At 40.4% G+C, this 18,350-nt stretch overlaps 1 protein-coding gene across 3 annotated transcripts in view; it reads left to right on the top strand.

Annotated features, from left to right (window-relative positions):
• The window catches only part of ZNF385D (zinc finger protein 385D), a 786,854-nt gene extending 773,061 nt beyond the window's left edge, over positions 1-13,793 (top strand). For all 3 annotated transcript variants that reach the window (XM_072948880.1, XM_072948876.1, XM_072948891.1), the window contains 3 exons: positions 9,535-9,713; positions 11,148-11,249; positions 13,408-13,793. In XM_072948880.1, the coding sequence (XP_072804981.1) occupies positions 9,535-9,713; positions 11,148-11,249; positions 13,408-13,641 (515 nt within the window). In that variant the 3' untranslated portion in view covers positions 13,642-13,793. The remainder of the gene's footprint in view (positions 1-9,534; positions 9,714-11,147; positions 11,250-13,407) is intronic.
• Positions 13,794-18,350: the final 4,557 nt, after the last annotated feature.

Genomic DNA, 18,350 nt, shown 5'->3' with positions numbered 1-18,350 from the left:
GTAAATCTCAAACTTCCAAATTTATCCCTTCTCACCCCCTTTCCCCGATAACCATGATTTTTTACTATGTCCGTGAGTCTCTTTCTGTTTTGTAGATGAGTTCATATTGTCCTTTTTTTCTTTCTTTCTTTCTTTTTTAGATTCCACATATGAGTGATATCATATGGTATTTTTCTTTCTCTTTCTGGCTTACTTCACTTAGAATGATAATCTCTAGGTCCCTCCATGTTGCTGCAAATTGCATTATTTTAGTCTTTTTTATGGCTGAGTAGTATTCCATTGTATTCTTGATCATTCCTCATAGTAACAGAGATACACATTGTTTTTCTTTTAATTTTTGAAAATTTTTTATTGATGTGTAGTTGATTTACAGTGTTAGTTTCAGGTATACAGCAAAGTGATTCACTTATACATACACATACATATACAATTACATATATTTTTAGATTCTTTTCCATTATGGGTTATTACAAGAAATATAGTTCCCTGTACTGTACAGTAGGTCCTTGTTGTTTATCTGTTTTATATATAGCAGTTTTGACAGTTTGACAGAAAAACCCAATTTTGACCAAAAAACAAACCATACCACTTAAGACGGGTTCATTTATCAAGAATGTGAATGTCCTTCCCAAATTCTCAACAGAAACATCTGATTAACACACAAGGAAGAAATTGCTTATTTGCTTGTATCACATCGGGTCAGCATTTTTCGTACTCCCAATTATATGGTCATCTCTGGTTTGTGTGTCAGGGTTGCCCTTGGAGCTGTAAAAATACAGATACTCATATATTTCACATGAATGTAAAACTATACCCATATATTCATATAGAAATACATTTGTATTTATTTAAACATATTTAAATAGAAATATGTATTTATATATAGAGAGAGGAATATATTTCCTAAGTGCAGGGATTCTGATTTATTATATATCCAGGGCCTGGGGAGCTCTAGTGTTTGGAAAAAGTAAAAAAATTTCCATGTGGCCGATGATGTGCTAATTTAATTTAGGCTAAATCTCAACTGTCACCACCTCAACTGTTTAGCATATAGACCAGTGGAATGTTTTCTTAGGGAGTGGTCTCTATCATTGACACTATCTGGAGTTCCCAGTTCATGGTGCGGGTGGAGAGCAGACCACCTTTCTACAGTTTATTCAAGTATTGTTGTCTCACTCTCTTTAGTGACCCCCTGACACCTGCACACCGAGCAGACCAGTCACCCCCCCACCTCAGTCCTCTGGTGCTGCCTGCGCCCACCCCCCACCCCATCAATATGACTTTAAAAGACTTCTCCCTTTCTTCTTAAAGCCAGCTACTGGGAAAACTCCCTTGAGGTTGGGCTGTGTTTTACCAAGTTTGAATGCCAATTTTGACCAGAAATAAACCAAGCTGCAGCATAAGGAAATGTGTCCTTTGCATTTCAATTGTAATTCTAGGTGTTTCCCCCTCCCCTTTAGAAATGCATAATGGACATAAAATAAGGGAGGGAGCACTGAGTTCAAGGTTATGCACTATGGCCTGCTCATGGGAAGCCAACCAGCTTCAAAACATGGTCTTCTCTTAATCCTGAAAAATGCATCCTTAATCGTAAGTGTTGGGAATACAGCTTCCATCAAACACTGCTCTTGTTAAGATCCAATGGAATGGACTAGAATGGACCAGAAGTGATCAGACTAAATTTCTACCTCAGATCTGCAGAGAACTTTTCTGTGTGAACCTGGGCAAGTCACTTGTCCTCTTCGGGCTTCTCTCTGTCTGTCTGTCTGTCTCTCTTCCCCTAATGGAGTTAAGAGACCATGTGACACCTTGTGAGGATGAAATATTGTTGCCTGATTATTAGTAAAACCACAGCTGTAGCTCACAATTGTATTTCATTTGCTTTCCCTCTTTTTTTTCACTAATGTGTAACCCCTGAAAGTTGCAGTTAATTGATTTATATGCGTAGCCTTGGAACATAGGATATGAAGGGGGCACTTCTGCTTTGCTTTTTTCTTTCTTTTTTTTTTTTTTTTTTTACAATTTAGGAGAACTGGTTTTCCTTAGCTTGCTAGCATGATTCACAGAACAGTCTAAGAATGCTTTAAACGCCTTAAGAGAACATAACCTTTTCAAGAGATCAGGAAATCTTTTACTTGAATGTTATGGACACAGATATTATAAAAGACGTGTTTTGATGTGTTTTGTCTTTTTCTTTAAAGAAACTCACCCCAAATATCCTCCTAAGTAATGCTTCGCTTAGCTGACTTTGATGATTTTTCTCTACATAAGTGAAAAAAAAACTTTGAAATATTTTAGAGTTAGGACTTCTTACTGTCTTGGGCAGATTTTTCTGGTAATGACTTGAAATGGTAACATTTGATCATTTTCACTAAGCTCATTCCAGCTTTTCTGTCCCCGCACAGAGCTCACTCTGTCCGTCACTAAGTTTTAATGTATAGAAAAGACAACTATCAAAGGATGCATTTAACTAAATTTTAAAATGTTTAGAAATTTTTGAATGTTTGCCCCAACAAAAAGGCAGTGTTAAGATGGATAAAGAGAAGGTTGTCTAAAATTTACCGAGCACATGGGAGTGCCAGAAATAATCCTTAAGACAAAAAAAAAATGCGTCACACTTCAATAGAGCAGATAATTTTCTTTTTCCACAGCTGAGGACATTGAGGCACAAATAAATCTAAATTACACAGCTGATGGAGGCGAAGTCAGACCATTCCAGAGCCTGAGTTCACAACTCTCTTTACAGATATTTGTTTGTTGATCTTTATTAATCTCTCATACTTCAGCTAATCTTCACTGATCGTCTGTCATTAGGCACAGAGAATACCAATTTGAGCAAAGCCCAGAAGGTGCCTTCAAGAAGCCCATGTCTAGTACGTGTCTGTGCATTGAGGGAGAGGATTTGTAAAGACTTGTTTCATCAAGAGGTCTGTCATTTCATGTTTCAAGTGAAAAATACTTAAGCCAGTCAGCTGCGGTCAATGTTCATGGCCTAATTATTATCTAGACCGAAAGATTACCTGCCACTCCTGTTTGCCATCTTCTAAGGTGGTATGATAAGACTTCAATTTGATTGAAAATACAGATGGAGACTCCTTTCACAATTCTACTGCTGTGCCTTCTTTAAACTTTCTACAAATGAATGGAAGACCAATTCAGCCCCATACTTCTCTGTGTCCTGCAAGTTCACGAAGGGCCTATGTAAGGATGACAGCTGTACTGTCTAACACAGGAACCACTAGTCTTAGGTGTCTATTTAAATTTAAGTTAATTACCAGTTCAGTTGCAGTTGCAGTAACCTCCTATGATGAATGGCCGCCATATTGGAGAATGCAGACGGAGAACATTTCCACCCCAGAAGTTTCTATCAGACAGTGTACTAGAGCTACCATTCATAAATAATCTATTTCTGGGATTACAGTATGGCTGATTTGGGGTATCTTATCTAACATGTGAACATTCAGAGTTGAGTTTTTACATTTGGTGACATCTTACCAATTAGCCACCAGAATGAATGACTTCAGAGTTGAGTCAAGATGTGTTTTCCTACTGGGTACTTTTATGTGCTGTTCTTGGTCAAAGTGGTTTCATGTGCAAACCAAGGAGAATGTTCAACCTATGTTATTTTTCCTACTCGTGTCTAACATAAACTCAGTGATATCTGGAACATTTCAGGACGTTTGCACATGAAACTGTGTCCCTGCGGAGGGTGCGCCGCTTGAAGGTGACAGGTGGGTGGGGTTTTGCTTTTCACCTTATGCCTTTCTGTGCTCTTGCAGTTTTCTACCAAGAGCAAAGTGTTAACTTTCATTTAAAAAGGTAAAGGGGGGTGGAGGGTATAGCTCAGTGGTAGAGTATGTGTTTAGCAAGTACAAGGTCCTGGGTTCAACCCCCAGTACCTCCAGTAAAAATAGATAAATAAACCTATTTACCTCCCCTCCCCTCCAAAAAAGCCAAAGACCAAAAATAATAATAATAATAAATTGAATGTTTAAAAAATTAATACTGTAAATTAAAAATAAAATGAGTTACACAAAAAATAAACCAAAATAGCTTTTTATAAATAAGACAACATTATATCTATTATTCCACGAAAGTGTCTAATTTGTCCATTTATTGAGTGTTTATTATGTGAAAATATTTTTGCTAAGCTGTCTTGGGTAATGGATATAAAAACAATGTGGCATTTTTTCCATGTTCTTAAGGGTCTTTTTTTTTTTTAATTGAAACATAGCTGATTTAAAATGCTGTATTAGTTTCTGGTGTACAGCATAGTGATTCAGTTATACACGTATCTGTTCTTTTTCATATTCTTTTTTCATTATATAACAATTGAATGTAGTTTCCAGTACTGTGTAGTAGGTCCTTGTTGTTCATCGATTTTATATGTAGTAGTTGTATCTGCGAATTGCAAACTCCTGATTTCTCCCTCCTTGACGGCCTTGTTTTTGAGGAGATGGGACGGGTGCCCATAAAGATTGTTAAATGCAAGTCTAAAATAGCTCAGGAAAGCCTTCGTGTTCCCCATAGTCCACTGTTATGGGTAAAAGAGGCTTTCTGGATGCCTGATAATCGTCCTCACATGCGGGAGGTCAAGGGTTACTGCTACATCAAGTCCACACATTCATCTTCCCATCAGACCCAGCCCGTGCTCTGCTGCTGGGTACCTGAGGCTGCAGAGCTCTTCCCTGAGCCGTCTGCAGTCACCGAGGCCATCCCCGCTGGTGCTGGGTGGCTTCCTTCCACCCTGCTCCCACTTCACCGCTCTTCCTCGGAGGCCCTTTCCGATGTCCTTTCCTCTGTTTTGGACTCTTGTTTTCCGGGTCTCTACTTCCTCCTCTGCAATTTGGACATTAGGGACATTACTGGTGAATCAACAAATTACTTTCAACCAGGGAGCCGACAGAAATAACACCATATTTTACTCATTCGGGGCATTACTTGGTCATCCGACACTGCAGATGCTGTTCTGGGTACTTAATTTTGTGGATATGCTGATAAAAGTTAAACCAAGGTTTTCAGAGACAAAATGAAAATAACATTAATGTGGAAAATACATATCATATAGGAGGTCGGGGTAATCAAAGGTTAATTTGACATTTAGAGGATAAAAAAAGAGAGACGATAGAGTCTTGTGCTGTCACTATTACAGTTCAAGTGTAGAGATGCAAGATAATTTTGTCCTTAGGAGACACAGGAGTCAGACCATGATGCCATTATATTGAATGCTGTAAACAGCCACATCAGAAAGCACCTTTGCACTTTGCTGTCTGTATGGAAAGTGGCCACTTTCCTGCCCACGTATCTATAAGCCAGATCCTCTGAACTTGTCTCTGAGAAGGGAAACAAGTGGTCACCTGCAGTCACACGGGTTTGCTAAGGGTCTATTAAATATAAATATAATACCGTTAAATATCATCTCATGAGCATTCTGGAAAGTTGAACTTTAAGGAATTGAAATTTATTTTATAGAGAGGTGAATTTTGCAGACTCCGCCAGGATACATTCATCTCACTGACGAACCCCTCTGAGACTTCCTTTGTGATGTTGAGAAAGTTAATTTGACAGCGTGAACGGAGACTTAAAAATAGTCACATTCTGTCCCTATAATACCCTCTTTGAAAAGCTGTCCTAAGGAAACAACGTTAGGATAGATTTTAAAAGATTATTGAGTAGGATGTTTGCTATAAAATAATTATAGAGGGAAAAATGAAATACTACAAATGTCTAATATGAGATGAGTGGCTAAGTATATGACATTCATGTATTGTAAACCCATGTTGTCATTAAAAACCATGTGCATTTCTAAAAGTATATCGAATTCCACAGAAATTTCTACACGAAGTTACTTTAACAAGTCATCCAAACGTTTTAAAATACACAGAAGATAAAAGACTGGTACGTCATGACCACTATTAATATTTTGATATGCCTCTCCTTGGTGGAATTACGGGTTTTTGTTTTTCCATTTTAAAGAAATTTTCCCAATTTTCCTGATGACTTAATGAATGATTTAATTTTAAGAAGTTGTTTGTTAGTTTTCTTGCTCACCTACCTTTCCTTTATGCCAGTACCTCACCTAAGAGCCATCCCCCACTACATATTACTTTGATTTCTGCAGATGTAAGATCAATAAATATCTTGACCCAAAGTAATCAAAACCAAGCCAAAAGAGCAAACAAAATCAGTATTTCGAGGAGCATTATGACTCGCTGGATTTAACCTGTGGCTGGAGAATGGTTTTACATTTCAGGCATCATGGAAGCTGCAAATGAAGGTCACTGTCAGTGTCCGCCTTTTAAAAGTGATGGGAAGCAAATAGTCCGTTTAGCTTCTCGAAGATTCCCTCCTCTGAGGAGGAAGGAATAAAGTACAGAAGCAGCTCTGTGTCTGCCCTGCTGTGCAATCACCGAGGAGGGCACCTGCCTTGCAGGATGTTTACACAATGTCGAAACTGGAGGTGATCAAATCGGCCATCACAGAGCCACTGCCTTGCAAGGCATCGTGGTTCGTGGTTCGTGTTTCTCTGCGGAGCAGAAAGGAGCATTACAAGGAAAAAAAAGGGGGGGGGAAGCAGGGTTTGAAAGACTCAGATTAAAATCCGAGTTCAGACAAGACTGAATTAACAAAATAGAAAATTAAAGGTGTTCTGAGAGATTATCCTGTGTAACCAGAATTCAGCTGGCTCCGAAATCCTTAGTGGATTTCTGGCTTAATCTCCGAAGCTCTAGGAACTTAGTGGGAAATCCACTTCCTGCCAGTCAGTAATTTCAAGTAGTGTTTGCTTTGTGAGCCAGGCAAGTAACTTAACCTTCCTGAGTCTCAGTTTGTTATCTCTAAAACGGGCATAAAAATAGCACCTAACTCATAGAAGCAGCTGTGAGCAGGTCAATGATTTAGCACAATTATGTACAATGTTTAGAAAATAAAATAAGTCTGAGTTCTCCTAATAATCTATTTTTATATTATTAATGCACATTTGATCTCTTAAGGATGACAATGTTTTCAAATTAAGGATACATCTTTCATGAATTTCAGCCGTCCTCGGAGGAAATATAGCTTACAGGCGAGTCAAGCTTTTAAGATCTTACAAAACCATATCATCGCTATTTAATTATGACTGATAATCTGCTACGAAGTGCAGGAGGTTTAATTGTACAAAAGTTCCACTCTACCTGATGATGACCAGTCACCCTGGACTCAGAGCGATTAGCTGAAGTTTTTCACCCAGTCTTCACACAATTCTAATCATACGTGTTTGGTGTGTGTGCGTGTGCGTGAGTGTAAGGTGTGCATGAGGGGATATATTTAATTCTTCTAACTTTACTGGCTTCTGTAGAGACACTGCACTCAAATAATAATGCAAAAAAATGCAATGATTTTCTGAGACAATATTTCTCCAACGTTTGCCAGTCTTCTATTTCTTCTCTTCCCCTAGGAACAGGACATAGGTGGGTCTTAGCTTGCCAAAGGTATCAGGGGAACGTTTTATTTTCTGGATCTTCACCTAATATTGCTCCTCCCCTACTATTGGGGCCAAATCTTTTGAATTTCCTCTCCTCTCCCTAACCCATCTGACACTCAATCCTGAGGCAAGCCACCCAGGCGAGATAAAGTCCTTACATATTGTTGAATAAGTAGAAACAGTTTTCTGATCTGTTCAGGGTGCAACTGTCAAACACCAGCTCCAATCACAGGAGATATTAACCAGAGTGAGTCCAGAGACCCTCGAGAAAGTCAAGGGTGAGACTTGTCTCCTGCTGATTGCTGCTCGGGCATTTTTAAGCCACGCTGGCCCCAGGGGAGGCTTCGCAGTTTGACTGAGGAGGCTGCGTGGAAAACAAATATTTGATAAAATCACCTGTTTGGATAGAGCAGGTTGGACAATCATCTACGCACACACTTACACACACACAGTGACACAAACACTTCTGTTTTGTATGAAGACGGCATATATGAAAGGGCAAAATCATATGTGGGTATATATAAGCATATACATACACATTCATTCATTCATTCATTCATTCCTTTGTGTGTGTGTGTATCTATTTCTCCCCAGAACATTGCTTGCCCTGCTCCCACCTTCATACAAAGTAGAAAGCCCTGTGTGACTAAATCACAGGGAAACAGGTGAAAACAAACCCCAGGGCACCCTTCTAGCTGCATATTTCAGCCCCTCCAGTCTTCTCATAAGATACGGACTTTTTTCTCTTTCCTTAATGTGTTGAGATGTGAACATTTTCATTGCTGTGGGTAAGCATATGATACTGAAAGTGTGGAATCAAAGCTATAAAAATTAGCATTTTTTTCCTGTTGGACTCAGTAAAGTTATAATCATTTTGTAAGAGAAAAGCATATGGCTGTAAACCTGTTTCGTGTGTTCATTGCTTCTTATTTAAGACGACAGTGATTGGCACCCACCTGGAGTGGCCTCACCATCTCTTCTTCACTGATATTCAGTGGTTTGAGGAGGCTGGCCCAAGAATCAGAAGTCAAGAATTTTTTTTTTCCTATGCTCCCAGAACTGATAACAATCTAATAAATACAATTAGGAAGGAGAAACCTGTAAAACAGGATTAAAAAAAAAAAGAATGGCAGAAAAGACATAAATGATTTCCAGAGAAAACTACATAGCAAAAGCATGTGGCTAAGTGAGACAAGTAAAGAATGCTTATCAACTCCAAGAAAAAGGAAATTGTGAGCAACATTTTTTGAGAGAAAACTTCCATCATGAACTTTAGTGACTGAAAATAAAACCCACAATTAGGGCTAAGTGGAGTTACATTAGTTATGTGGGACAGTCCAAAGATGGGACTGTTTTAATAAAAAGAAGCATTTGTTCACAGTGCACCTGCCTGGCCCACAAATCTTCCCCTCTCATCTTTTTATTCATTTGTTTACATTTGAAATCATATAGCCAATCAGTGTGGGCTTTACTCAGCTAACAGGGCTTTTTTTTTCTTTTTTTCTTTCCGTCATTAAGATCTTTATACAATTACTCATCCCCTTTGAACCTAAGCCACACGCCCAGGAAAGCTCGTTTATATTCTGTTTACACCGTGGGTATGTAACTAGTGCCACTTCTGTAAACACACCACGTTTAAACTGATTACATTTTTCATACCTCACCTCCAACTGTACCTTTAGCAACTAAATCACTCTTCCTCATCAGCTGTCATTTATGTCCTGTTAGCATCAAGAGGAAATGAACCAAAATCACACACACTTAATTTCATCTCAGGACTCTCTCAGGTTTACTTACTATATGGTGCTTGTTTGTAACCGGGGGTAGAGGGGGGACATTAGACAAAGCTGAGCAACTCAGCAGTGTTGTGTAAGGTGGTCGGAGCACATTGTTATCGTTTTCTATCTCTTGAGTATATTTCAACCACCATCCCTGGAGGACCTGCACTCAAACTAGGCATCACGTCATGTGATGGTATCGTTTTCTGGAGGCGATTACTAGCTAAGAGTTTTCTCCTCTCTTCTTTCTCTCTTTCTTTTTTTTTTTTTTTTCCTAAATATTCCTGGCAGGTACTAAGCACAAAACCATGCTAGAAGCCCGGAACGGAAGCGGGACGATCAAAGCCTTCCCTCGTGCGGGTGTGAAAGGCAAAGGACCAGTTAGTAAGGGGAACACAGGCCTGCAGAATAAAACGTTTCACTGTGAAATCTGTGATGTGCACGTCAACTCGGAAACACAACTTAAACAGGTAGGCGGCATGAATCCTAGAAGTGGAAACAGACGGGGGATGCTGATGAGCAGAAGTGTGTGCTTCCTTTGTCCTCTTTCTTTTCTGTCTTTCTCTCCCATCCTTCCATCCATGCATCCATGCATCCATCCATACATCCATGAATCCATCTATCCATCTGTCCATACATCCATCTATCCATCCATCCATCTATCCATCCATCCATCTATCCATCTATCTATCCATCCATCCATCCATCCATCTATCCATCCATACACACATATATCTATCCATCCATCCAACTATGCATCCATCCATCCATCCATCTATGCATCCATCTATCCATACACACATATATCTATTGATCATCCATCCATCCATCCACCCATCTATCCATCCATCCATCCATGCATCCATCTATCCATCCATCCATCCATCCATCCATCTACCCATCCATCCATCCATCCATCCACCCATCCACGCATACATACCTCTATCCATCCATCAGTGCATCCATCTATCCATCATCCATCCATCCATCCACCCATCCATCCATCCACATATCTTCTATCCACTGTCCTTATTTGTTTATCCATATTTTAGCTGCTTAAGGGAATCTGAAAATGGAATGGCTTCTAAGATCTTTCAGAAATGGTCTGAAGTGAGCCTGTTCTCTTATATATGAAGAGTGGGAGAAAAAGGGGCAGTAGACCTTTTCTTTACCAAGTTTCCCACTCAGAAGCATTGATTCTTTTTAAAGGTCAAATTGCCATGTTCTATTTTTACTTGTTTAGCTACTTACATGCTAACCGCTGATTTTATACTGTGCTATTCTTTTACTTTACGTACTTCATCACATGGTGGTGTACTGTATTTGCAAATCCTGCAGCCACCTGCTATAGGGATGGCTAATTGTGTTGCATTCACTTTTCCTCCTAATAGCCTTCCAGCCAGATCTGTTTTACGTTGTCAGTTGCAGGCCCAGCCTTCCTTTTCGGTTATGTTTTAGATGCATAGGTACATTATTGGACTGATTTTATGCACCTTGGCTATTTATCTTTAGAATTTAAGGGGCTGACATTTGGCTGTACAAATGTGAGGGTAAATATGAGTCTGGAAATAAATTCAGGCCTGCCTGGCCATCTTTGTTTATTTGCACATAAAATTCCTTCAGACATTTCTTTCCTTTGTAAATGTCCCTAAAAGCGGTGATCAGGAGGAAGGCCGGGAAAAGGAAGAGGCTTCTCTTTGTTAAAAATAGATTAAAATGGCTAGCATCAAAGTATCAGAGGCATTGGAATCCAAGGACAAAAGTGCATGCTCTTTTATTTTTGCTTTTCTGCAAATTGCATGAAATAATTAATATCCTTCCTCAGGTGAAAACAATATTTATGAGGATTTTTTTTAGGGGGATGATTTTTTTAAAGCTGTCATTTTTTTCATTGCTTTTAATAGCACATTAGCAGTAGAAGACACAAAGACAGAGCTGCTGGGAAGCCCCCGAAACCCAAATACAGTCCTTACAACAAACTGCAGAAAGCAGCACATCCGCTGGGGGTGAGTGTCCTTTTTGTTTCCAAATAGACAGTAGCCGTTAACGTCCTGCAGTCTGCTCGCTGAACCTGGATTATGATTTTTTTGTCAGCTACTAAGTGAAATAAACAGAAGATACCTAAGTAAAGACAAACAATTGATTTGAAAGCCCACCCCCGACTTCACCCACAGGATTACTGGTTTCATGAGTGGTTTGGGTGTCTTGTCACCACCAGCCACCACCCAGTATCTCATCTTTTTACCTGGGCTCAGGTTCACGACAGAGCGTGGGGACGGGGTGGTGGGCCGGTGGGGAAAACCAAACGCTTGGAGTCATTTAAGTCATGGCATGAAATCCGAACTTGAGGTTAGTGGGTACTGTTAGGAAAGTCGAGGGAAAAACAAGTTCTTGCATCTCCTTTTGAGTATCTTCAAGAGACAAAGCATTGGTATTACTGATTCTGCCCACAAGTCTAGGTTTTGAATAACACAGTTTAAAAGGCATGGCTAATTTTTTTTTTTTAATTATCTACCTAAGGAAACTATCTAAGGCCTGAGAAATACTTTCTGAGACATGACCTCTTGCTATTACCCCAACTGTGCCTTTTAGATTAGTAAGCCTAGAAAGTCTGTAGGCGTTTAGGGGAAATCTGTAAACCTCCTGACATTTCAGGTTAATATTAATGAGCATGTGCTTTTTTCTCTGGTTGGAATGATCATAGCTTTCATCAGAGAGACACAGGGCTCTGCATTCTTTAGCTCTAATAAACTATCACTGTGTGTATAAAAAATTTAAGAACAATTGATCTACAGGTTATACTGAATTATGCATTTTGAAATCTGTTTTCATCAAAATAGATCTTAATAATCAGTGCTATCTGTGCGGCTGACACGTGAAAATGCAGTTAAAGGAAAACTGCAGTCAACTATTAGGAGACCTCAGAATGAGCTGACCCAGTTCATTTCGTTGTACCACCCATTTTTATGCAAATGAAGTCACTCTAGTCTTTGGCACAGAATCCATTTTAGCTGCATGGAGAGGCCATGGATTGTGCGCAGAGCTGAGGTTTTCAGCACCACCAGTCATTACCCTGAGTGCTATTTCTGACCCCTGTCGATGCAGCTGTCAACAATCAAGTGAATGGTTCCTTAAGAAACAGAGAAGTCAAACCGTGTTCATGTTAGCATCCAAAACCTGCTTAACTATCACTGTTCCTGTCTCCAGACATGGGATCATCCCCTCCCTGAGAATTAGCCATCTAACTAATGCAACTAGTCAGAGAATGAACTGGGTTTGTAGCAAGGGACTGAGAGGACATGGCTACCAGTGTAAGCAAAACATGAAAAACTTGTGGGGAGAGAACTTTGCTCCTTTACTGAAGGTGGAATTTTATTCTCTCTACATCTCTTGATCAGTCCCTCTCACCTTGCTACGCTGCTACCTTACACACTTGAGGCCTCTTAATAGTCGTTGACAGCATTAATAAATCTCTCTTTAGAAATGTCTAGTCCCATAGAAAACAAACTTACGGTTCCAGGGGGTAAAGGGAGGGGGGCTGGAGGGATAAATTGAGAGTTCAGGATTTGCAGAGACTAAGTCCTATACAGAAAATAGATAAAACAGTAGGGTCCTACTGTCTAGCACAGGGAACTATAGTCAATACCTTGTGATAGCCTATAATGGAAAAGAACCTGAAAAAGAATATTTATGTACAACTGAATCACCATGCTGTACACCTGAAATTAACATGACAGTGTAAACCGACGATACTACAATTAATTAATTAACTTTATTTAATTTTTTAAAAAAGTTAAAATATCTATTTCCTCATCGTTAAAGTGTATGTAAAAGAGTGGAGCGAAAAATCCCAATTTTTTCCCAAGACGAATACTTTCCCACGAAGTATATTTATCAAGGGAAACAAGATGAATTAAGGTTGCCGAGTCCTTTTCTGGAGGACTTTTCCATCTCCGAGGTGAGCCATTTTCCAGGATCTCCAAGCTCTTCCGAAAGGGGGAACGTTTTACACTCTCCCTTCTTTGCAGTGTCAGTTCACAGGTGTGAGTTTCTCACTGCAGTCGTGCTGAAACGCTGCCCCTTGTTGGCGATGCTCGGTGCAGACTTCAAAACGTTTCTTCTTCTACTCTTTTTTTTTCCCCTCTCTCTCTCCCCCTCTTGCAGGTCAAATTAGTATTTTCAAAAGAACCTTCCAAGCCATTGGCTCCGCGAATCCTCCCGAACCCGCTGGCCGCAGCGGCGGCGGCGGCGGCGGTGGCCGTGAGCGCCCCCTTCAGTCTGCGAACTGCTCCTGCAGCCACGCTCTTCCAGACGTCGGCCCTGCCGCCCGCGCTGCTGCGCCCGGCGCCCGGGCCCATTCGGACCGCCCACACCCCCGTGCTGTTCGCTCCCTACTGAGTTCCACGCGGGCGTCCTTGTACTGCAATAATTTTTTTTCCAAAAAACACACAACAGAACAAACAAAAGAGAACTATGCAGTGTTTATTTATAGTTTAAAGTATCTCTGAAGAGCCAGGACTTTTGATAGTGAATTGAAAAGATGATTAAAACAGAAAAGAGAAAAAAAAAAAAAAAAAGGAGGGAGATTTGGGGGGCGGGCGGGAGGGCGGGCTGGCATTTTCTCCAAATTAAAGAAGCATTCCTCTGGAACCTTCCTTGAGTGTGTTAGAAGTGATCTCCAGCATTGACTCGTAGTGGTGTCTAGAAATTTCTGAAGCCTTTGTGACTGTGCTTTTGGGCACTCGTTCCCCCTGCATTGTATTTCCTGCTTTATGAGACAACTATACATTGTCTAAGGGCATTAACTGGTTCCAATGTGTATATAATAATTTACTCTGTAGATTAAAATAATACAGAAAAAAAAAGGAAAAAACAAAAAACAGAAGCAACACTGTGAATAGTAGAGCCCGTGCTGGTCCTCTTGCTCTGACAGCAGTTACTGGGTATTTATCCCAACAAAAGTAGATACAGTAGATGTCTTGTAAAACAGTAGTGCTGTGTCTCAATCTATGCCACTAGGTTTTAAAGAATTGCAAAAGTTAGGATGAACAGCTGTGTCATGCCAGTAAGCAGTCAAAAGACGAACGACACCTGATGGTGTGGTGAAGGTCCCCGGTCCACGTTATCCCCTCCTTCCCAGCTTGGAGATGACTGTAAGTTCAGAACAAAAGAACAGGGCGAGGCGTAGAGGTGGGAGAGAGGTCAGTAAAACTGGTTGGTTTCCTACAAAGTACATTTCCCCCAACCCTGAAACAGTGTTGCTGGAAATAGGGAAGTGTTTGTGAAGAATCTATAGATGAAAACAGGTAAACTGGGGCATCATGGGTGTGCAGAAGGAAATCCGTACAACCGTTCTGTTTCACGGGAAAGGGGCGTTCCTAACCTAGCATGAGAATGCAAAGTAAAGATTTTTTTCCATGTTAGTGCATAACCGATACAAACACAGAACATTGCATCTCTACAGTATCCCCTTTATATCATACCAGTAGGGTTGTCTCTTAGGCAAAGGTTTCTGCTTTGAATAGGATGGTAGACATTAGCTCTCGTGGGGCTTTTTTGTTGTTGTTGTTTTTATAGATTTCCTACTGACATGATATAAACAATTAATATATATTTAAATGTTAGTGAAACAAGAAAAATGAGCCTGAATTCATTGCAGACCAAGGCTATAGAATTAAAAAAATATATACTGGGAAGATGCACTCGACCATCATTTCTCTAGTGGAGTTGTGAAATCCTGACAGCCTTCGATACTTACCATAAGGCTGGAAAGGAGTTGATGTTTCACCTTTAAAACAAGATTTATCAGGGGTATATATAAATATATGTATATTGTATATATGTTAGAAAGATTAAGAGAATAACTTATAAAAAAGAAAATCTATATAAAATAATTATATAACCATCCCATGTTACATGTTATCATTAAGTTGGTAACAAATGGCATAAAAATAGCTGTGCCTTTAATTTGTGATAAAGGCTATTTGCTTTTTTTCCCGTAGAAAGCTAACACGTACCTGTCCCTATGGCGGGGTTCAATGCAGCCAGCCTGTTGCGTTAATAAGAACAATGACATTCAAACTTAGAACAAGGATAAGACATGTACGAATCCACTCTATCAGATTTAGGTTTAGAGAGAAAAAAAATATTTTTGAAAAGGTTTTTGTAAAGACTATTTAAAAATCTAGGGAAAGGCTAAGTATGGCCTTCCTGAAACCTGCTCTTAGCTAAATTGTAGTCAGCTTGGGAGAGGTCTCAAGATTCAAGATGAAACCATTTGAGAGATGGGTATTTAGCATTTGTCGTTTTATATTTAAGAAACACCCATAACGTGCTTGGTGCTCAACATTACACATGGTCTCTGGAGTTCTTCTCTGTCATCTAGCTAAAGACGTTTGTCATATAAACGTACCTTTAAAGCAGTTGACTTTATGTATCTTTTGTTAAACAAGCAACCAAAACAGAAAAGGAAGGAAGGAAGGAAGGAGTGAGGAGGGCAGGCAGGAAGGAAAAGAAAAGTGCTCCATCAGTCTTTTGTAAAAGGGATTTCAAACCACGTAGGTTAAACACGTAGGTTAAAATTGGAATTTGTTTTTGAGAGTATTTTGCCTTTGTCAGTATCTCTACCCTCTGGTCTCAGCAAGCGCTTCCTTTTCCCACCACTCTCAGACTCTGCCGGCTCAGCCAGTTAGAGAGTCCACAAGTCTGTTGTCTGGGGCTGTGTCCCTGTTCCCCACGTGACCAGCTTCTGACCATCTGAACTTCCATTTTCTTTTTCTGCCACATCAGATATTTTCATCCGTTCACTCTTAAGTCAGCCTGAATCCCTGTCCAACAAACTTGACAGCTCTAAAACCTCTCTTTCTGCTGGAGGACGTAATGTTAATGGATGCAGTCTTACTACAATGTACTTCCACTGTTCTTCCCCATTTCCACCAAAGTGAATGAGCCAGGCCACCAGCGGTCAGGGCCTGTGGGCTACGAGAGTCCTGGATCACAAGGTGTTATTAACTTTCATGATTTGCTGGGAACAAACAAATCAGCCATATTTTTTCCATCAGCCATATGAGAAACCTCAGAAGTACCTGAGTCCCTTCTGCCTCACTTCACTATGGAACCATTTTTGTTTAAATGGTCGCTAACATTGGAGTTGTAACCATCAGTTGTCTCTTACTCACTACCTAATAAAGGATGAAGCCTAACCACAGAACTCAGAGTGGATTCTCTGTGAATTGTTTCCACCCCATTCCGTGTATCTCTCAGCACCACACCCACATCTGTTATTGTTCAGACTGCTATAAAGCTCTAGCCTTTCCCTTGGGGAACTTCTTTTCATGAATAAACAGCAATGATTCAGATTGGTCCACAGTGATGCTCGGAAAGTCCCCAAGGGTGGTCTGACTTGATGGTTATATATCCCTTCCCACGCGTCACACCCATGGCAGGGAAGTGTTCATTGGAAACAAATCTAAATGCATTGCAAAAGTCCAGTGCCACTGGAAAAAGCATTGTTGCACCTCATCCAGATTATCCGGACAAGTGGAAACAGACTGTCGTTGGGAAGGTACTGTGTTTCTCTTCTGAGAAAACAGGTGATTCCAAGTGACAAATCACTCCTCTCCCTGGTCCTGAACTTTGAAGAGTAGGGGATCTGCTCCCATAAGCAAACACGATTGGCTTTGGGTGATTTATCTCATCACTGCCTCCTCAAAGGCTTGCAGTCTTTAGGTACGGTTGGGTTTCCATCCATCTACTGCAGTAATTCGTTGCCGTTATCATCAGAGACCTAATTTGGTTTTTTGAAAGATGCTACATATTTTGCTGCCACGAAACTATTTAGCCAACAGAATGTACTCATTTGGAAATGAAAAGAGCAGGAAATCATAAAACAAAGGAGTTAAAATGCAAAGGTATAAAAACAAGATTATTCAAAGTTTATTGTGGATGTGCTCATGGACACGTCTAAGGCCCAGAACTACACTACACAGTAGACAGATGTGAGCATTAAATATCACTTACAATTAAATTTTCAATTGATATCTTTGTCTCCATCCACGTCATGTTTCAACTTCCCAGAAGAAATCAAATCACAAAACGCAACAATGACTAGAGTGGTCTAGAGACCTCTTCCTTGGAGTCTGAATTGACCTGCAGAATTACCTGTCTGTTCGTTAGCACAAATGGCACTGTATTGATAACTCATACGCAGGAAAGCAGCACAGAGTGGTGACAAGAGCAGTGAGCCTGCAAACAGTTTTTTGTGGACTTTGTCTCTGCCCAGCAGGGTAACATTTAAATAGTCAACATCTGCCTTGCCCTTAATCTCTTTATCAGTAATGTGGGTGAGAGTGCGTACAGGCTGGGCTGGTTAACTGTTTCTGCTGTCTGTCCTCCCTTGGAACAAAACCGCTTTTTTATAGTGAGCCCCAGATGGCTGCTCAAATACTTGCATTTGCTCAGAAAAGCGTTCTGTATTCCTTTCCCTCCTGAGTATGCATCTCATGGAAGGTCATGCACTTCATCGGTCAGAGCGTAGACCTCACCAGTGATTATCGGAGGAGTTCCTAATTCACGCTGGATTTACAACAAAGTCACTTAGGATAGACTGCATTGATTTTCTAGTCCTAAAACATAATACATTCTGAAATAATAAATACCCACCCCAGTAAAAGCAATGGAAAGTTGACAGTGTGGGTGTGAAGGGGAAAACAGATGTGTTTCCTCCTCATTCTTTCTGCAGTGCTGTCTCCCTGCAGCGGGAAGGGACCCCATCTGAGGCAGGACTGATCTTGTCGTGGGTTTGCGTGAGTTTTAGCTAACGGCCACCTTATTAAGACCACTTCCAGCACAACCAAAGGATATCAGTTACACCCTCTTGTTATTGTTACAGCAAGAATTTGGGAGGCTGAGTCCTGACAGTGAGTGTTTTACAAACTGATTGCTATTGGTTCTCATTAAAAGGGCAGATTTATTTCTGGAGCATCTCTTCTGGTCTTTCTGTGGCGTCTTCAGTAGCGGCAGTGAGGACCATCAGGCAGTGAAATGGATCATGGATGCGGCAAGTCTCCATCGCCTACTTACCTTGTGCTGAGAGGGGTATCCGAGCT

This window comes from Vicugna pacos, chromosome 1 (genome assembly GCF_048564905.1).
Source record: "Vicugna pacos chromosome 1, VicPac4, whole genome shotgun sequence".
Classification (NCBI taxonomy): Eukaryota; Metazoa; Chordata; class Mammalia; order Artiodactyla; family Camelidae; genus Vicugna; species Vicugna pacos.
The sequence above is the reverse complement of the archived record's forward strand: the minus strand, read 5'-3'. Positions and strand labels throughout refer to the sequence as shown.